General features: G+C 58.1%; 1 protein-coding gene across 4 annotated transcripts in view; it reads right to left on the minus strand.

Annotated features, from left to right (window-relative positions):
* Window positions 1-6,468: 6,468 nt before the first annotated feature.
* Window positions 6,469-19,838, minus strand: part of BTBD9 (BTB domain containing 9) — a 407,526-nt gene continuing 394,156 nt past the window's right edge. For 3 of the 4 annotated variants that reach the window (XM_045786315.2, XM_045786316.2, XM_045786314.2), the window contains exon 10: window positions 6,469-13,397. In XM_045786315.2, the coding sequence (XP_045642271.1) occupies window positions 12,809-13,397 (589 nt within the window). In that variant the 3' untranslated portion in view covers window positions 6,469-12,808. The remainder of the gene's footprint in view (window positions 13,398-19,838) is intronic. The other variant, XM_045786317.2, reaches the window with a different exon arrangement.

Below are 19,838 nucleotides of genomic sequence, written 5' to 3' on the forward strand. Positions count from 1 at the left end.
GCCCTGACGAGTGTCCAGGAGTCATCGTCACCTGGGGAGGTGCTGCTCGGGGACCCCGTGGCCAGAGCCTGGCCCCTGGTGGGACAAAGTAGAAAGCCAGGCTAGAGTTTCGCCGCACAAAAAGCAGAGAAGGGAGCAGGAGAGACATACTGTTCTTACACTGATGGGAACGCTCTATCGGAGAAGGAGGGGTGGACGGTGTCGGAGGGAGGGGACAATTCAGTGAGGTGCCCGGGAAGACACGGGGCTCACAGGCGGGCAGGTGGAACTTGTCTGCGTTCTGTCTTCTCGGGGGGTGGGTGGGAAGCGGGTGGTCAGGTGCCGAGAGTGGGATAGGGAGTAGGAAAGGTTTGATGGCGGTCTAAGGTGGACTTCCAGGGAAATGAAGTTTTTAGCTTGAGGCCCCTCACTCACCAAGACCCCTTCTAAGTCCCTGCAGTGGGCCTTGGCAGTGGGTTCGCCTCTCCCATGGTTTCATAAAATTTGCAAGAGTGAGATATTTGAACCGCAGTTGGTTAAACCTGGTCCCTGTTCCATTCTAACTTCCCCTCCATCACACTTCCTCTTCCGTTGGGTGGTGCTGAGGTGACATGGCATTTGGGGGATTTGGCCAAGATGAAGTCGAGTTGGGGACATACGTAGTTTGGAGGGAGTGGGACACAGTGTGGTGTGCTGTCACTTTGGTGTTGAGTGGGTTATTGGTGGTCATCCCGGGGGTAGGGACGCCTTCCAGGAAGACTCCTTGCTGCCTGCCGTGCTGATCACCCTGTGTCGTGACTTGAATGATGGGAGTCGTGGCGGGGAGACAAGACTTGAAATGTGTGGAGCCAGAGCTAGTCTGCGGAATATTCTTCCAGTGGTTGGATGTGTAAACTTAAAAGGAGGAAGACTTGCTTCTGATTCATGCCTGCTCAAAATGGAAGTCTGCCCCTGTTTGAGGAGAATGCTGGGCCAGGCAGCCACGTCCAACTGTAAATGCACCATTCCTTGTTCAGTGCAAAGCAGGTTGAAGATTAATCTGGGAATTCTTGACATGACCTGGAATCCTACAGCTCCCACAGCTGGTCAGGAAACCTGATCATGGTTTCTGCACATTTGACAACAGCTCTAAAAACTTATGTCCATGCCAGTGTGAGCTGAAGATGAAAGGGGTGTTTCTAAAGTTATCAGTGATTCAAAGTTTCATCGACTGTGCTAGAGGAAAATTGAGGAGTCTTTCTCTTCCTACACGGGGTCAGGAAATCATTTTCCCGCGAAGGGTGATCAGAGAGCGCACAGCCCAACAGCGCAGGGCCAGGTCTCACAGACGTGCGCCTCGGTCACTGAAATGGCTGTGTTGGTTTTCTAGAGTTTTTGATGTCTGGGTATGTGTCAACTTTAAGAAATGGGTGATTTGCTGTGATTTCTAATTCTTCATATTCATCTTCGAACCTAATTCTGTAGTCCTATGTTTTTATTCTTTTTCCTAAAAGCTGGGCGAGAGTTGAAGCTGGGCATGAAATGGTAAGTTAGTCCCCAGCATGTCCCGGGGGGCCCAAGGCCCTTCCCGGCGTCACGGGCTGAGGGGAGGAGCTTGAGCCTGCACGTGGGTCGGCTCCGTGGCTGAGCGCACGTGGGTCCGCCGGCCGACTCTCTCGATGAGCGAGCGGTGTGCCGGTCTATGTTCCCGGGGCCTCTGGGCGAGAAATGTCATGAAGATACTGCGACTTAAAACTGGTCCCTAAATTCTTTGACACTCCTCCCATCAACAGATGGAGGCCTTGCCCTTGAATGGGTGCTGGCTTTGGCCACCGGCTCTTCGATGACGAGCGCACGGCAGGAGCGATGCTTCCTGGCCCCGGGCTAGACCTGAAAGGCACTCTCAGCCGGTGCCTCGGGAGCCCAGGGCTGCCGTGTGAGTCGCATCCACTGGGACGGTGATGATCAAAAAATGGAGAGTAGGTGCTGGCAAGCATGTGGAAACCATGGGGACCTCTGTGCATTGCTGGGGGGGTGTGCAGTGAGGTGGCCAGTGGAGAAAGCTGTTTGGTGGCTCCTAAAAAGTTACACGGGATGACCATACGCCAGCGATTCCGCTCGCTGGAATCCGCCCAGAAGACATGAAAGCAGCCACTCTGGTGTGTGCGCACACGTGTTCGTGGCCGGGCTGTCACAGCAGCCGAAAGGCGGAAACCGCCCAGGCGTCCACCAGGGGATGGATGGAGAAACAAAATGGGGTGTAGTCCTACAATTGGGCCACGAAAAGAAATCAAGTACACATGCTGCAGTGTGGACAAAGCTCAAAAACACAAGGCTGAGTACAAGCCAGTCACAGACCACACATGACGTGAGTCCATAGAGACCGAAAGCAGGTGGGTGGTCACGAGGGGCCACGAGGAGAGGAGAATGGGGACTGATTGCTTCGTGGGTGTGGCTTTCCTTTTGGGGTGATAAAAATGTTCTGGACCTAGATAGAGGTGCCGTTTGCACGTCACAAATGTACTAAATGCCACTGAACTGTTCATTTAAAATGGCGGATTTTCCGTTATGTGAATCACACTTCAATTAAAAAGAAGTCTGGCAACCGTGAAGCCTCGCACTGGCAAGACAATGTGGAGAGCCCGGAAAGAGAAAGAGAAGCCCAGGAGCCCAGCTGCCTGGGTGCCCAGGCACTCGCCAGGTCCGTGGGGAGTGAGCGAGTCTTCAGGTGACCTGCCCCCCCCCCCCCCCCCCCGCTGACCCAGACGACACCAAGTGGAGCAGAGATGGGCTGTCTCACCAAGCCGTGACCAGACTGTGGATTTGTGAGCAAAGTAACGTTTTGGGCCATTAGATCCTGGGACGGTCGGTCTGCAGTAATGGGACGTGAACAGGTGACGTCTGATGGCAGCGGGGAGTGCTCAGCGCCCTGGGCATGGTGACTACAAGTGGGTTTAGTCAGCCAGCTGCTGGGAGGGTGGCGCGAGGTCTCAGAGGTGGTGGTGCCAGGCAAGGACAGCGGAGGACAGTGGACCAGACAGCTGCTGGGGGTGACGGCACCCGCCCTGATGGACTCAAGCAGGTGCTCATGAAGCAGTGGATTCTGGCACCTTCGCTGAGAGCCTCAGCAGTGACCTGGCCCTCCCAGTCCTTGTGGCACCCTCCACCTGGTCAGCCCGGCAGCAGGGGATGGCGGCCGTGGCCCGGGAGGCGGGACACCATTCTTGTCCAGCTGGACCTCTCCCAAGTGCCTCTCGGCCAAGGGACCCACTCCCTTTGGCCTGTTCCTTTGCTGGGGAAGGTGGCAATTCGCCATCCCAGACGCCCAGCGGCTCTCAGGGTTTCGGGTGTTGGCTGGCAGCCCGTAGCCAGGGTGGGCCCTTTGATGAAACAGAGGACACATCTTAATCAGTAATGCCCCAGATGTCAGCCCGGCCCCGGAGATGGCACTCCCTTGTCAGGTGCCACAGTGCCTGCAGCGTGGGGGATGACAGAGACTCGGGAGGGACATGGTGGCCCGGCCACTCCTGACCGCTGGGCTGACGGGAACGAGGCGACACAGGTGGTGAGGTGTGTTGACTGACTTCTGCCGCTCCCGAGGATACCTCGAGGCCACCGGCAGCGTCCAGTCACCCCGGCCTCGCTCCCGGGCAGCCGGCCACCGCCGTGGGTGGAGAGGCGGGACTGAGGAGCTGCTCTTTCCCCGGAGTCTGACCCAAATGTGGAGGAACCAGGGCCTTGGGACGGAGGAACTCGTCGTGTTAGGGCCTGTTGTGGTCAGGACAGGTCTGGCTGGGCATTCCCCAAGAATTCGAGCCAACCAGCTTTCAGAAAGGACAAGTGTCTCCAGGGCCCGAGAATGTAACTGGGAAAAGAGGTTATAAAGGCTGTGACATTAAATTGTGTAGGAATCCTATTAAGGACCAAGAGCCAGGGCCTCTGCAGACCTGAGCCGTCTCCAGGTCTGGATCACTGCTGACCGAGTGTCTCCTGTTGCCACCAAAGGGCCCATCCCCCGAAACTCTGCTGTCCCCATCGGGTTCACCTGCTGGGGTTTCCCCACAGCCGCTCAAGGTCAGCCGTTCGCCCCTGGGCCCTGCCCCCCGCCCCCGCAGCACACCCCCGCGATGCTCTGAAGAGCCCACGCGCCCCGGGGGCACCGAGGGGTCTCGCCAGGAGTGCCGAGGAGGGCAGCGGGCGGAGGAGCTGGGGAACAGGTCGGCAGAGCGGCTGCGTTGGTGACACCTGTGTGCCAGCTGCCATCCCAGAGCCCGTGGCTCACGGTCTTGTTTCATCCTCGCCGTCCGCTCCATTTGTTGGCTGCGAACACCGGCTCCCGCGCCCGGCTGCCCGCCCCCCCCCCAGCAGCAGCAGCAGCAGCAGCCCTGGGTGCTGCGTGGGCCCGGGCGTGAGCCCCCGGGAGCGCCCCCCTCGCCTCCGCTACGTGCAGGACGCGGCCGCTTTATGAAGAGACCTGGGTGCTCTGATTGCTGTGCACTGTGTTCTGCGTGCAGATGGCACAGCAGGCTCATCGTGGTCGGAGGCAATTCTTCGGTTACCTGTCACCATTTCCTGGGGTTCTGGCATCACCTCCTTATTTTCCACTCCGTTATTTTTATTTGCAAACTCTCTTTTTGGTCATTGCTTGTGATTTAGAGAGAGGGAGGAGAAGGCAGTGTTTGCTCATTTTATCTTACTGCACATGTTACATTTTAGTCAAGACAGCCGACTGGCCTTCCAAACTAGCCGTCTGCCATCTTGAATTCAGAGTCCAAGATCTTCAAAATTTAAATAGATGAAACAAGTAGAATATTCTGGAAATTTTGCAGTCCCAGACAGGTGAAGGGACTGAAAATGTGTAGCCACTTCGGAAGGGTTGATCCTTCCAAGTCCTAGGCAGGCGTGCCCAGGTTCTGGTACTGGAAGATAACCATTGGTTGCTGGTGGAAAAAATCTCGTCAATGGAAGAAAAGCTAAGACCCTCAGAGGCAAGCAAAGGCTGGCTTTGAAGTCTGATGCCAAGCCTTGTAAAAGGAGAGAAAAGTGTGCTAGGAGGATTGGAAAAACTGAGAAAGAGAAGTGGGGATCCCAGGTGCCCACACATGAGCTCACAGCCAGCCTCAGGGACTGTCTCAGAGGTGGTCAATTCCAGAAAACCAGATTCCACCCGAATCGGGCGCCCCCTAAATCCCACCCGTCCTCAGCCCTCTTCTCTTCTTTTTTTTTTTTTTCCCTTCTTTTTTAAAGATTTTATTTATTTATTTGGCAGAGAGAGACAGCCAGCGAGAGAGGGAACACAAGCAGGGGGAGTGGGAGAGGAAGAAGCAGGCTCCCAGCGGAGGAGCCTGATGTGGGGCTCGATCCCAGGACTCCGGGATCATGCCCTGAGCTGAAGGCAGACGCTTAACGACTAAGCCACCCAGGCGCCCCAGCCCTCTTCTCTTCTTGAACCCTCGGGGCATTTGCCACACTGACCTGCCCTCCCCGCGGGCTGTGCCCACCAGGTGTCCAGGCACAGGGTCTCCAGATCCCTCGGCCGCCTTTGCTCTCACCTCCGCAGGCTCTACCCGCTGGGGCTCCAGGGCTCAGCGCAGGACCAGCGCCTTCCCTGCTGGTGATCCCGTCCCACTGACAAAAACACTGTGGTGACACCGGACTCTCCGCGCAGCCCTCAGCTCCGGGCTCGGGGTCTCGGCTGTTGCCCCTCTAGTTCAGTGTTCCGGCAGCCCCGGGTGGGTTGTCAGGGCTGAAGCTGGGGGGCGCCGGCCCCCGAGTCGGGACCTGTAGGCATGGGTGGGGGCCTGGTATTCTATCACGTTCCAGGGGATCGTTCCTCGCTGCGGTCTGGGGACTGGTTCCAGGACTCCTCTCAAACTCGGAGAAGAAAAACGTGATCCAACCATGACAGACATTCCACACCACACTCAGAAAAACAGAAACCCAACCGGTTGTCCCCTGAGCTAAGCGGAAATGACCTGGGCCATCCTTGCGTGCTCGAGTTCCCGTAGTAACACGATGCTATTTCCTGCAAACCCAGTCCCTGCATTAAAGCAGGTGTACCCCTAACTTCTGCTGAGCTGATGTACCGAGACAAGTCGTCCCCTTCAGGGCGCCTCCATCACAGACCGACCAGTACCAACCGGACCACCTTGTGCGGTTGGCTTTTCCTCGGGACTTTTAGGTTTTGTGTTCATTGAGCTTCCTTGCGTTCTCTCTGGACAAGCCCAGCGTGTCATCAGCTGGCTGCCCCGTCCCTGGTTCTGTGAAGGTGACCCCACTCGGAGTCGACCTTGACCCCACTGCCTCTCTCTCGGCACCCCCCGCCCCAGCCTGTCAGCCCTGCCGGCACAGCCCCTGGAGCTCGCCCGGTCCAGGCAGCACCACCTCTCCCCCGATTTCTGCAACAACCTTCCCCCCTCCTCCTGCCCTTGCTCCCGACAGGAATTCTCCAATCGGACAGCTGGGGTGGTGTTTTTTTCCCCTTCTCACCCTGTCTTAAGATGAAGATGCTTGAATTTTAGGCATTTATTGAAAATTTGTACATGCCATATAAATGGACCGACCTTAAGCGGTACCGTTTCTACCCAAGAGTCTGCTGGGCCAAGAGGCTACAGGCCACGTTCTCCGCCACCGTCCACGAGGGACAAGAACCGGCACGTGGAAAATGATGGCCAGACTCATGGACCCTTGTCCGGGCAGCGGCTTTCCTCTTCATCTTTGATTCCCATCAGTCCTGGGCCCGAGGATGACCCGTGAGTGCCCTCGGTTCCTGGCAGCAAGAGGGGCCGAGGGGGCCTGGGCCGGGCTCGTGGTAGAGCTTTCCTGTCTCTGGCCTGCGCCAGGCCGCCGTCTTCGGGTGCTCCGCCTCCAGAGCCCCAAGGCCCGTGGCTGCACGATGGGGTGGGGTGTCTGACGCCAGGCCCCGGGGCCTTCTTGATTCAGGACGTAAGCCCCCAAGCCAAGCACGCAGATGCCTGGGGCGAGGGCCCTGCCGCTTCCAGTCCTCTCCTTTGAGGATGTCGAGGGCCCCCTGGGCACTGCCAACAGTTTTGAATTTCAGGAAAAGGTATCTTTTTTGCTTTCCACTTTTAAGATCTTCAGGCAAGATGACAGCTTCCAGGCCAAGGAAGAGGCTGGAGGGAGCGAGACGGTCGAAGAACACCTACTGCAGCAGTCCAGACAGGTGTGTGGTACCTCGGCTCTGGGAGCCTCGTTCTAGCGCATTCACAGAGTGTCATGGTCGAGGCTGAGCGCCATCACACGCATCTGCACCTGGCCGCAGGCGCGTGTGACCAGTGTGAGTCAGACCGGGGCCGCCTCTGCTCACAACCTTCCCCTGGGGCCGGAGCCGCACTTACAATCGTGGGTATCGTCTGTTGTCCGTCACCCCCCTCAGCAATGTAAATGCCGCGAAGGCAGGACACGGGCCTGTTCTGTGCTCGCTGGTCATTGCTGCGTCCCCGGCACGGAGAAAAGGGCCTGGGCCGGGCGGTGGTCACAGCCTGAGGGGACCCGGCGAGCAGCTGCCGGTGAACCCCAGTCTCTCTGGATTTGGTTTTTGTCTTGTTCAGCACTTCGACAGATTGTTGGAAATGCAGTCCGTCCTAAATCCGGTTTCAAAACCGCCTTGATGGCAGGTTCCAGCGGAGGGACGTTAGTGAGTCCTGAGTGCAGGTTCAGAAAAGAAACGCATGCCCACCCGATCCAAGCTGTTCGAGGCGACAAGGTCAGCGCCAGGCCAAGGTCCGAGGTGGCCGAGTGCAGTCACGTGGGGTCACGGCCCCGACCCACCAGCAGCGGAGGCGCGGGGGGTTCACGCGCACCTGTGGGCGTCGTGCCACGCGGGGCCCTGGCAGAGACGGGGTGCTGAGAGCGAGAGAACAGCATGGCCCAGAAACCCCAAGGGCAGGGGAGGTGCTTTCTGGTAAATTCAGCGCATACACAAGTCTGGCAAGCGTGGCTCAGCCGTCCAGCCCCACAGCAACCCTGAGGCACTCCTGCTTGGATGGATGGGTGGATGGGAGTAGTGACAGCAGGGCTCCCAGGGCATCCACGGAAACCCACGCCCCCGAACCCAGATCCCCTCCCTAGCAGCCTCTCGAACCCTCTTGCCCATCTTTCCTCCACGCCCTCTGCTCGGGGTGGCGCTCCCCGTTCTGCGCAGAGCCGGCGCCTCCCACCTCGAGACGGGATGGAGGCCCTCTGTGCTGGCTCAGAGGTGGCATTCCTCAGCTGTCCCAGCTGCAGGGACAGCCGGGCAGGAGACCGTGGTGGAGGCAGGTGGAGGCCTCCTCCTCCCCCCACTCCTGGCTCAGGGCTATAAATATTCAAGATGCAAATGGTAAATGCTCGAGACACTTATCTTAAATTATAGGGGGATGATTGTGAATCTCTAGGCCATGAGGCCCCTTGGGGAATATTTCAGTTCTTTAAAAAAAGAAAAAGAAACTAACCTGATGGGATGGGAGGGCTCCTTTCAGTCTGGCTTTTGTCTGGGAGAGGCCAGGGTGCTGGGAAGGAGGACCGAGGGGCAGGGGAGCAGGGGGCCGTTACTGCCCATCGCAATGAGTCAGTTACAGAGGAACCAATCTGGCCCAGGTCAAGGGTGACTCAGAGCCGGATGAGAGGGAGGGGCACCTTTGGCCCTTCTGCTAGGTTGGAATGTTCTCCCACGGGCATTATTACTTTTACTAATACTTTTTAACGAGTAATTTAAGAGATCGGGGATATTCAAAGTGTGTGTCTGTGGGGGGAGCTCGTCTGTGCACCTACTCCACACCCCTGCACTGGAGGCAGGTCCCAGCCCGCATCTGTGGAGCGGGAAGTCCTGCTTGAAGGGACGTGGGGGGTCCAGTGGGGGAGCTCGCAGTCATCCGAGCAGCTCCCACGTCTGCAGAGGCAGGAGGCGCATGGCTCCCCTCAGCCAGTCTGATGGAACCGAGCAGAAGCACCGCATCCCGTCTCCTCCCCACGACACTGCCCGGGGTAGGGCTGAGGCATTCGGGAAGCAGGTCTGTCCTCCACCCAAACCCTTCTCACCACCCTGTCCGCGCTCTCTCAGACCACCCGGGCTTCAGGACCCCTTCCAGTAATGAGGCTGACCGGTCCCCGTCGAGGAGGAGAGACAGCGCAGCGCGTCCTAGTTGCCCTGCATGCTGTCGAAACCGTTCCCCTCCCCCTTTCCGGAAAGTCCTGAGCAAACACCAGGCACCAGGCACCATCTAATTTAGTATTATAATAATAAAAACGATGGTGGTACAGAACCATGAGCTGCATCTTAAATTTCCCGGGCCACTGATGAGCACGGAACTCCTGCTGGAGCTGTCGTCAGGACAAACACACGGAATCGATGGCTGGAGCGGCAAAAGAAATGGAGCACGGCCTCCGCCCCAGAGGCCGCCCTGCCCGGCGCCTCCCGACCTCGGCGGCCTCCGGAGGACCCCGCCACCTGCATGGGAGGTGGGATTAACATGGTGACACCAGAAAGCAAACGCTAATGAGGAGAAACTCCTGAAGGAGACAGTTTTAATGTTCTTTTTTCTCTTTTGACACCTTTCTTCCTTGTCCAAAGGAAGGTTCTTAATTGAAGCCCGCAATGGGGTTCGCGCCCTCTCTTTATGACCAAGTGGCCTCGGCGCACTCAGGAGGCTCTGCCTTTCATCGCAGACTATACTTTCCTTTTTTTTCTTCTGAGTTTGCTAGAAGGAATAAGTGATTACAATTTTGTTATCTTCTAAAAAAAAAAAGGTGAGGTTGATGGTGTTGGAGCCGTCTGCACAGCGATTTGACAATTGGGGCGACAGCATAACCACTGAGCAATTTTTTGCACAATTCAAAAACTCATTTTTTTTTTTGGCGAAGGAATCAGTCTAACAAACACATCCCACTCTTGCTGAAAATAATTTCTTTTCCCAACTCTTCTAGGAATAAAACACTTTTAATGTATTTGTCAGGTATCGACACTTCATTTAATAAGATTAAAAAGTGACAATTTAAAGAGCAATTGAGAAGAGTCCCACATCCATCACGGGCTCGTAGTTCTAACGAAAGTCGAAGAAGTAAAACAGGAAAAGCACTGAGAATATGGGGAAACAGGTGTGCGTCCGGGCAGGTGTGCGCTCGTCGTACTACAGACCTGTTCCAAATCCGAAGCGCCGGATCCAAAGAGCAGGCTGCCAGCTCCGCGGCCGGGGGACACAGGCCCCACCTGCTGTGCTCAGTGTCACCCCAGCCGGCCCTCCCAGCAGCTGCCAGAAGGCAAGGCTATCCCCCAAAGCCCCAGGGCAGCTAATTCTTGCCCCAAACTGTGATCTAGAGGGAAGGGCGGGGGTTTCTGGCAGTGTTCGATTTCCTGCCCTGGGCGGTGGTCACAAAGGTGCTGGTTTACGGTTTGCAATGGAGAAGAATCCCAGTCGCGGGCCAGAGGCCACAAGCACCCCTCTATCTGTCCCCACGGAGGGCCAGGCCTCGCCCAACCTCTCCCCAAACGTGTTACCGCCCAGGCTGCACCCTCACCGGGCGGGGCCCTCATCTGGGCCCTGGGGGACCCAGCCGCGTGTCCTTCCTCACATGTTACAGGGGGCGCACCCTCCTCCCTCTGCTGGGTCTGGGACTCTGCAGGCATCTGGGGATCCTTCTGGCTGCGCGCCAGGCTGTCTTATCCGCACTCCCGTTGAGTTCCGGTGGTCTCTTCCAGTTTGGGGGTATTTGGGTCCAGCTGGCGGCAGAGAGGAGCCCTCGGCAGGACCAGCCGCTGCCCACTCACCCCTCGTTCCCTGCGGATCCACGCTTCGCCCTGCCTATGTCTGGGGCCACACACCTTGCCTGGGGTCTGCAGGCGCCTTCCAGAAGGCCCCGCCCTGCCAGGCCTGCAGACAGAGCCCCCCCTCCACCCCGCTCCGCCAATCACCACGGAAGGCAGAGCCCACCGGCCCGGTAACAGGAGGTGGACCGAGCGGCTCCTGCTGAGCTTCGTCCACGGCTGCCTGAGGTCTAGCGCGGCCCTCCGTGCAAGCAAGGCCTCGCGTCAGGCCCAGGAGACCCGAGGGCGGTGCGCTGGTGGCCGCAGCTTCGGGGAGCAAAGGAGGCCATGTCCCCGTCCTCCCTGCGGCCATGGGCAGGCCTCATCTTCCCCGTCCCGCACCTGCTGAGACAAACTCCGAGCTCCGGAGACAGCCCTCAGGGCCGGGACACGGAGGGAATGCGCCGGGCAGGGGAGGAGGCAGCAAGCCGGGGGCGGGAGGGGCCCGGAGCTCAAGCTTCGCGGCCTGTGGCTCTTCCATGTGACATTGAGCAGCCACACCTGTGTCTGAGACGGTGACGTGTGCCCGGGCCGGTGGGACCCAACCGTCTGGAGATGGAGGGCCGGAACCTTCCAGGTCCTCACCAGCCCACTCCCCTGTTCCCAGGTCAGCGGTGCCAGCCTCCAAGCCCCCGGACTCCTCTCTGGACGGGAGACTTCAGAAAGAAACCTTGAATGGAGACGTTACCGACAGCCCGGCTCTGCTCTTGCTGACCTCTCGGGCTGAGCCACCGCGCTGATGAGGGAGGTGCCGAGGGGACAGAACTCTCCACGCTAACCGGCCACCCGTGCTGGATGCCGACAAAGGCAGTGGCCAAGTCACGCGGGGCGGCCACCCACGGCGAGCGAGCAGCGCTGCCATCTGCTGTGGGCCCCCCTCCCCAGATGCCGGGCGCCCCTCGGGGGTCCCGCTGGCCCCACACAGTGGGGAAGGCGTCGGACGTGCGAGCTGAGAGCAGAGCGGGACGGGACCCGGAGCCCCCGCGGCGTGATCAAACGGAGAGCCCACCCTCCTGCTCGGCCGTGGGGTCCGACGGCCCTGCTGCTCCCATATCGAGCGACCACTCAAGACCTGGCTGCACGGGCGAAAGCGTTTAGTGCGCGGGCCCAGGGGCTCCGCGTCCACCCACAGCCGACGTGTCTTTAAGACCCGGAAAGGAACGCCCTGTGAGCCCACCTCCTCCAGGCGGGGTCCCGGGGTGCGCCGAGGGCCTGGGCCTGCGTCCGGGGCCGGAGGGCCGGCGCTCAGCGGGGCCGGGGTCCCCCGAGCTGGGCGGACCCCAGCGCAGTGCGCGCCGGGCACAGCAGAGCCGCACCCGGCCACGGCAGCCACGGTGGCCACGGCAGCCACGGGGCATCGGCTGGACGAGGATGAAAAAAGCTTCTCACAGCTGCGGCGCCTTCCAAACCCCGGCCGGGCAGTTGGGTCTGGGGGCGAAACACAGCAAGCCCTCGCTGCAGAGCCCCAGTTTCGTGTTCCTGACACGGGCCGCCAGAAGTGCCGCCGTCCCCACGGCCAGCTAACCGGTGGTGATTCAGGGCCGTGCTCGGCCCAACCGGAAGCAGCGCAGACTTACAGATACACCGACAGACTTCGGAGCAGGAAGTCAGCAGGTGGCAAAGCCACTGTTTCCTCGTCAGCCTCCCGAGCTCAAAGGCTGCAGACGCTTCAGGAATGACAGGTTAATAACTCAGGAATTCGAGCGGTTATTAACTCCAGTGTCCTCGGACTGATTTGCTCATTCTGTATTTGGTTGAACTTCCTCGGAGGATTTTCCTCGTCAGACCGGGTGCCCTGACGCCGCCTCGGTGCCTCATTTAGGAGCCGAGCACAGCACCGCCCGCTCCGCCCCAGGCTTAGCCGTTCAAAACTAGGGAAGGAAAATTACAGGGTCAAAAGGGATTAAACAAGTGATTTGCTGTTTGAACATTTCAAGATCTGGAACACCTATGATTCAGCAAATGGACAATAACTAAAAGAAAGAAAAATCACTTAGTTGCCAGGGCCGTGTGTTCCATAAAAGTAACCACTCTACGGAAACCCACTTCCTAAGGGGCACCTGCAGGTAATAGAGGCCTCACGTGTTGTCCTGCCCTGGAGCTCGGGCCCCTTTCGGTATTCCGACACGGCCTGGCTACGCCGCCTTCTGTCCCCTTGGCCCAGGTGAGATGAGAGAGGTAGGGTGTTAATGGTGGACTTGATGAAGATTGAAGACCCATTTTCTCCCCCTGGAGACCAGCCTGATTTGAACAAATTGAGGAGAACAAAGCAGCCCCTTTCCGTCCTTGGGAGAAAGCCTGTTCTGTGTCCGTTTTTGCAGCCCCATCTGCTCCTCCCAGGAAGGGAGACGGGCGGTCAACAGAGATCCCTCCTGGGAGGACGCCAGTCCTGGCCCCTGCCCTCGGGGCCCACCCGTGTGCCTCCACGTCGGCGCCCCCTTTACTGGTGCTGCCGGTTGGGGGAGCGCGAGGCGGAGCGGGGGCTGGAAGGCAGGGAGCTGCCGCTGGGGGCCTGCAGGGCGTGGGGGTCGAGCTGCGGACCGGCCAGGCTGGGCTCCCCTGGCCCCGACTCCTCGCTGCTCTCCTCCTTCTGGCTGCTCTGCTGCTCCGGACACTCAAAGTGGACACAGTGGAACACCTGGCGAGAGAGAGCACAGGGCCGGTGAGCGATGGCGGGTGTCCCACCAGAAGGCAGCCGAGGTCCTTCAGGACCCCGCAGACCCGGGCCGCGATGAGAAAGTGGGACACCTGTCTCAGTCAGTCGGGCCAGAAGTCGGGCTGCTGGTCTGTAAGTTACAGGCAGTCCGACATGGCTTCCTATAAAATGTCCTCACTGGGGGGGCGCCTGGTGGCTCAGTCTGTTGAGCGTCTGCCTTCGGCTCAGGTCATGATCCCAGGGTGTCAGGATCGAGTCCCACATCGGGCTCCCTGCTCAGCGGGGAACCTGCTTCTCCCCGTGACTCTGTGGCTCCTCCTGCTTGTGTTTGCGCAAATAAAATATTTTAGAAAAAGTTCTCCCTGGATTATTCCATTTCGGGTTACTCTCGTCACACGAGCTCTTCTTTTTTAGTTAACGAATGAATCTTGTTTTTGGCAGCTGGGTTAAAAGTCAACAGGGACTGTGGGGACGGCGGCACAACTCGTGCTAGAACCACGGCATTGCGCGCTCCTGATGGGTGAGTTGTCGGGTGTGTGAATTACACGTCCACAAAGTTGATACCAAAAAATACAAAGCCAGCAGGGCATCACCCTGGGGGAGGACCGGGCTTCTCTGGAGGGTCCGAGCCAGTCGCTCCGGAGGCAGAACCACGGGCTGCACAGCAGTGCCGGGGAGGGGGCTCCGCCTCGACACCGTACGGGCGCACCTGGAATGCACACCTCGCGTGCAAGAGCCGGCCGCCCCCGGGAGCCAAGGAGAGCTCGCCACAGCCCGCGAGTCCCCGGAGCAGCCGCCTGAGCTCTGCGCCCAGTGCGGGGCCCCCCTGGAGAGGACGGGCACGACCCGGACAGCGCACAGCACGGTGTGTGGGTGTGAGCCTGACACGCCCGGCGTGAAACAGAAGCCACCGCTGCTGTGTGAGCTGGGCGGGCAGCTTCCCCCCTCAGGGAAGCTGACCGCCCTCCCCGGCACACATGGAAATTCCTTTTCCCACCTACGGCCAGATCCTTCTGGGGTTGCGGCTCCCTGGGGTCGGCCGGGCTCTCTGAAGGGAAGCATCCCCCCCCCCCCCCCCGCCCACCAGCGGTGGTCTCTGGTGTGGGGTTTGCGGAGCCACTTCCCAAGGAGCACGCTGGCAGTTTTAAGGGAATGCGTTTCCAGATCCTCAGGATCTGTATTTGCGAGGCCTGCCTGCGAACACGCCCGCTCCCCTCCCGGAACGAGGGCTCAGCCCTGACCTGTCCTCGGCATGGGCCCTGGCACCTCCGGGCCCCGCGAGCGCGCGGCTGCGCCCCGGGGAGAGGTTCACAAGTCAGAACTGAGGTGTGCTCAGGACTCGTGTAATTTTTTAAACATAATTGGGATTTTTTCCAGAATTAAAACATTTTCAAGATACACTGGCTAAAACCCACGTGCAAGTTCTGCACGATGACGTTCGGATTTGGTGTGCCTTATTCGATGAGTGGGTTGGAATCTATTTTAGTGAATCACATCATCAAATATTTATTCCTAATAATTGGCTCCTCATCTTCTGTCTTATAAAAATGTGTATTTTTTTACCTCGTATTTATAAGAATAATTGTATTTCAACTTAATATTTTACTTTTCAACCTTAAATGTTCAAAGGGTTACTTATACTTTTTTTTCCCAAGTTCTTTTAGGGGATAAGCAAACAAAATGTTTGAAGGCCACTGCTGCTGCCCTTAGGAGACTCTAAGCCCTCAAGGGAGTGCTTTTAAAAGTTAATAGGAGGGAAGGAGGGGCACTTTGGGGTTAGAAGTGTTCCAGGCAGGGGCGCCTGGGTGGCACAGCGGTTAAGCGTCTGCCTTTGGCTCAGGGCGTGATCCCGGCGTTCTGGGATTGAGCCCCACATCAGGCTCCTCCGCTATGAGCCTGCTTCTTCCTCTCCCACTCCCCCTGCTTGTGTTCCCTCTCTCGCTGGCTGTCTCTATCTCTGTCGAATAAATAAATAAAATCTTTAAAAAAAAAAAAAAAAGAAGTGTTCCAGGCAAGGGGAATAACACGGGTCAGCACCTGGGAGGAAAGGGCCCAGTGGTGTTTGAGGGGAAGATCTTAGTGGGCAGGGCCGGCGAGGTCTCTGCGGAGGAACATTCCGGGACATGCTCGCCCCACGAACACCAACTGCACACTTCCCATGGGGCCGGGCCTGCACGTCAGCTCCAACAACAAAGACTCTGGCCTCAAAAGTACACATGGTACTGACCAGGTGCTGGGATGTTTGGAAAGACTCATCCGGTCACGAGGGGCAGGGCGGCCTGCAGATGGAGGACAGTGTGGTCAGGTGGGGGCCAACGGTATTGTCCTCAACAAGGGGTGAGAGCTTTGGGCGAGAGGTCACAGAGGCCAAGGGGAGGAGCTACAGTCCATGAGATGATTCAAGAGAAACACACATCAACCTTGCTTACTTGTCAGAGGCGAAGTTCAGCAAAGTAGAACAAATCCAAGAGGGGTCCCAACCTTCTGGGATGAGCAGGCACAGGAGGCTGGAGCCCAGGCGGCCGGAGTGACGGGGCTGGGGTGCAGGAAGGGCCGCACAGGCTCACTGGGGAGAGCGAGGGGTGTGAGGAGGAGCCTGGAAGGGGTGGACCCCAGCAAGGGGCAGGGGTAGTGATCTGGAGGCTGGCAGTAGGGGCGGATGGCAGCCTCAGCTGGAATGGGGTTTAGGGGTGAGCTCCAGTTCCTGAGGGGCCTGATGGTGCAAGAGAGTCTTAAACAAACTGGGGTGCTGGGCTGCTGATGTGACAGGGACGGAGGCTGGGGGAGTCGCAGGGGGTCCGTCGGGGCAGAAGCCCAGCCGCTCGACCAGAGCCTCCTGGACAGACAGCTGGTAGGGCCCTGGCTCTCCAAACAGTACTACCTTCTCCCAGGCTTTCTCCCTTTTGTCTCCAGGCTTCTGCTTAAAGAAGTTAGATGGTGAAACTTGTAAAGTCATCGGTGAACTTGGGTACAAATGCTGAGTGTGTACCTGGTTTGTAGTGATATTTGCCCCGGCTACTGGGTGCCTGGAGCCTGTGCAGACAGCCATGAAAGGCAGGCCATGTGGCCCAGGGGCATGGCACCTGCCCAGCCATACAGGCAGGCCGCAGTGCCTGCCTTCCCGGGCCACCCACTGCTTCCAGAACAATGGCAATCCCTGCCTCGCTCCCTTTATTCCGCAGGCCTGCTGGCTGGAGACGACCCGCTCAGTTTTGAATCTGCCCGTGTGGGTTGAGTCTGCTTCTAGAAAGGGCCTGTCTGTACGGCGTAAGGCAATGGTACCCCGGGAGTGGGCAGGACGCAGGGCAGGGCTGGTGGGCACCGGCTCCCCTCCTTGAGGGAGGCGATGCAGCTGTGGCAGAAGCGGGGGTGGGGGGCGGCGACAAGGAACTGTCCCTCCTTCATCCCGGGGGCTCTGTGGCCTCCACGGCTCGAGCACGCGCACCGGGCACACACACGTGCACACACACACACACAACCTTCTACTATGGAGTCAGGTTCACAGAGGAGAAGACAAATGTGATGGCAACTGTGAGATTATAGTTAAAATATAAATTCCGTGCTCACCTTTCTGCATCACTATTTTCCCCGTATTCCCACTTCAATTCATTTATCTACCGCTGTTTCAAATTTCACATCTCAAACTCTAATGTGAAGACTAACGGAGGCCATGAGGCTTCAGGTCTGTCCTGTTCATTTTGGCAGAGCTGGGTTCCTTTAGAGCGAGCAGATTTCTCTCCTTGAAGCTCAGGCCGGCCCTGTTCCCACCACGGCGCTTCCTGGGGGCCTCGTGGCACCCAGTCACCCCCATCCTCCTTCCTTTTCCTTTCTTCCCTTCCTCTCTGCCCGTTAGAGCAAATCTCCCTGTTTGGGCCCATCTGCAGGTGCTAAGCTGACGACAGCCTGACCGGAGGGCCCTTTGTGATTCTGAGCTGTCTGCGCCATCAGCTCTGACCTGTACCACGCAGGGCAAATCTGAACATCTTCTAAGTGGCCGCTATTAATCTATTCTTCTCCCTCAGTTTAACATTCTTTAAGCTTTTCAAGTGACAAGACCATCTTTTGGTGGGTTAGCGACGGTCTCTTTGGCTTATGAGCACACCTCTTTCTAAGTGTGGGTGGGGCTGCCGGGGGCACATCGGGACAGCCCCCCCCAGAACACACCTCCGCTGCCTGGAGTCCCACCCACACCCTCTCTCAAGACCCCCTCCCCCCTGCTGGAGCTTCTCGTAAGCCAACAGACATCCTGTTCTCTCAGTCCAAACTGGTCACACTCTGTCCCCAGAGCCCACATCTCCACCCTCTGGAAGGGAAATGTGCACACGCTGTACTTACTGCCCCTTCCCCCTTTCTGACCCCGAGTCCTTACCCTGCCCCGTCACACTCTCTGACCCATTATTTGTGCAATCCCGCAGCCTGCGCTCTGGGCCCATAGCTCTGGAGGCTATTCCTCAGGTCCTGACGCTGATCTGCTCACTGACTGACACTTGTCCCACTCCTCATTACCTTTCCTCTGTGTGGAAGGGGTTTTCTCTCCCCATGCGCCTGCGAGCTTCTCAGTGCCCTTAATTTCCAGGCAAGCTCTTGTCCCACAGGCCCTGTGAGTCTTCAGGCCTTCCGCCCCAAAGCCTGGCCCACTCCTGCCTCTGTCTACCCATCTCAGCACCCTTAGGACTCTAGGACCAAGGCATGGCTGTCCGTTCTCCCATGCAGGCCCTACACAGGAATAAACACTTCAGTGTTTCAATTCTGAATTGAAAAATAAGCTTAAAAAAGCTCTCTGTAGGGCTGGGCACTATTGGCTGGCCCTTCAGAACGTGCCTCTCATCTCGGAAAGGGTCCCATCAGCGTCCCTACCCTGAGGGGCAGGGGCTTCTGCTCCGCACGGTGGTGGGGAAGCCCGGGAAGACTGTCTATAGTGGGCACTTAATAAATGCTCACTGGCCTGCCTCTTGCTGCCCTCCTTCCTGCTGTCATTCCCACTTCCAGCCTGCATTTCTCTCTTCTATAACTTGGGTGACGTGAACTGCACAACCACCTTTAGCCCATTTAACCCACCTGTTTTAAAATAATAGTGCAAATGGTTGTTACTCCCCACAAGCCTAGCAATAGTGACAGCAAATCTCCGCGGGCCGTTCAGATGGCTATGGCTATTCCTCCTCGAGAGATCCTAGCCACTGCTCCCCTGCCACCAGTGGCCGGCCCTTGCATCTGAGTTAGGGCAGACAGGAGGCCATGGACATCCCAGCTGCCGGCTGCCTCGAGGTGGGCACGTGTGACCAGACAGGAGGGATGGGGCCACCTCCGAGCCGAGCCTCAGTCTGGGATCCGAGGGTGTCCCTGAAGGACCAATGAACTTTAATGTGGGTTCCCTGAGCATCTCCGGAGAGCCAAGCAGGCTCTGCCAGATTCAAAGGCAACACACAGGAAACAGTTAATTTTAGTAAGTCACAAACTGTGCTGACAGTTCTAAGTGAAAACAGGGTGTGTTACAAACGGGAAGATGGGTCAGGCCTGGAGTCCACGAAGAGGTAAACTGTGCAGTGGGACTTACAGCGGGCGGGCAAAGGGCAGGCGGAAGTCGGGAAAAGAAGGGTGCCTCTGGCTGCCAGGCAGAGAGGACAGACTGAGCCCCACATGTGTGGTAGGAGTGGCCAGAGGAACCGGGTGACTGGGGTGTGCGGGTCAGGAGGTCATTCACTCTACAACACGTGTGAGGCACCCCTTGCATGCCCAGCATGTGAGGCCTGGTCCCTCAGAGGGCGTACCATCTGGAAGGGACAGCAGACACATTCATCGACAAGCAAGGGGCTCTGGGCCCACAGGGAGCCGTGAGGGCATAGAGGGCTGCCCCGCCAGCCGACAGGGGGTGTCGGGAATGAATGCTTCCTGGGGGAGATGTCTGAGCTGAGTCGGGAAGCTTGAGGGAGCCAAGCAGGAAAGGCCAGAGGAGGGAGCCCTTGAAGCAGGGGAGGCCACTGGAGCTCTCCAGCCAAGGGTGATGATGGAGAGGGCAGGGGGGTACGGGGTGGGTGGCAGTGGGGGGCATGGCTCGTGGCAGCACTCCAAGGGGCTGGCCAGACCTGAACAGGGGGCCAGAGGCTCCAGACTGAGGAAAGGATTCAATTGAAAATAATATAAAAGGAATACAAATAATACAACTGTGCAAAGGAGGGGAAAAGGTGTCTAAAGGAAGAAGGCAGGGACAGGAAACCTCAAACCCTGAAACCCCCTGAAGTAGACTTCAGCGATTTGGGATAAACAGGAAAGAGTCATTTTTAAAGGAAGAAAAAACGAACCTGAGAACAGGCGCGGTAAGACGGACACAAGAAAGAAAAGGGTCCGCAGTGGCTGGGAGGATTCTCAGGGAGGCAGAGATGGCAGCCTGCCGGGCGTAGAAGATGGCAGCAGGGGGCCCCCGGG

This window comes from Ursus americanus, chromosome 32, assembly GCF_024610735.1.
Source record: "Ursus americanus isolate L20-20 chromosome 32, mUrsAme1.1.p, whole genome shotgun sequence".
Taxonomy (NCBI): domain Eukaryota; kingdom Metazoa; phylum Chordata; class Mammalia; order Carnivora; family Ursidae; genus Ursus; species Ursus americanus.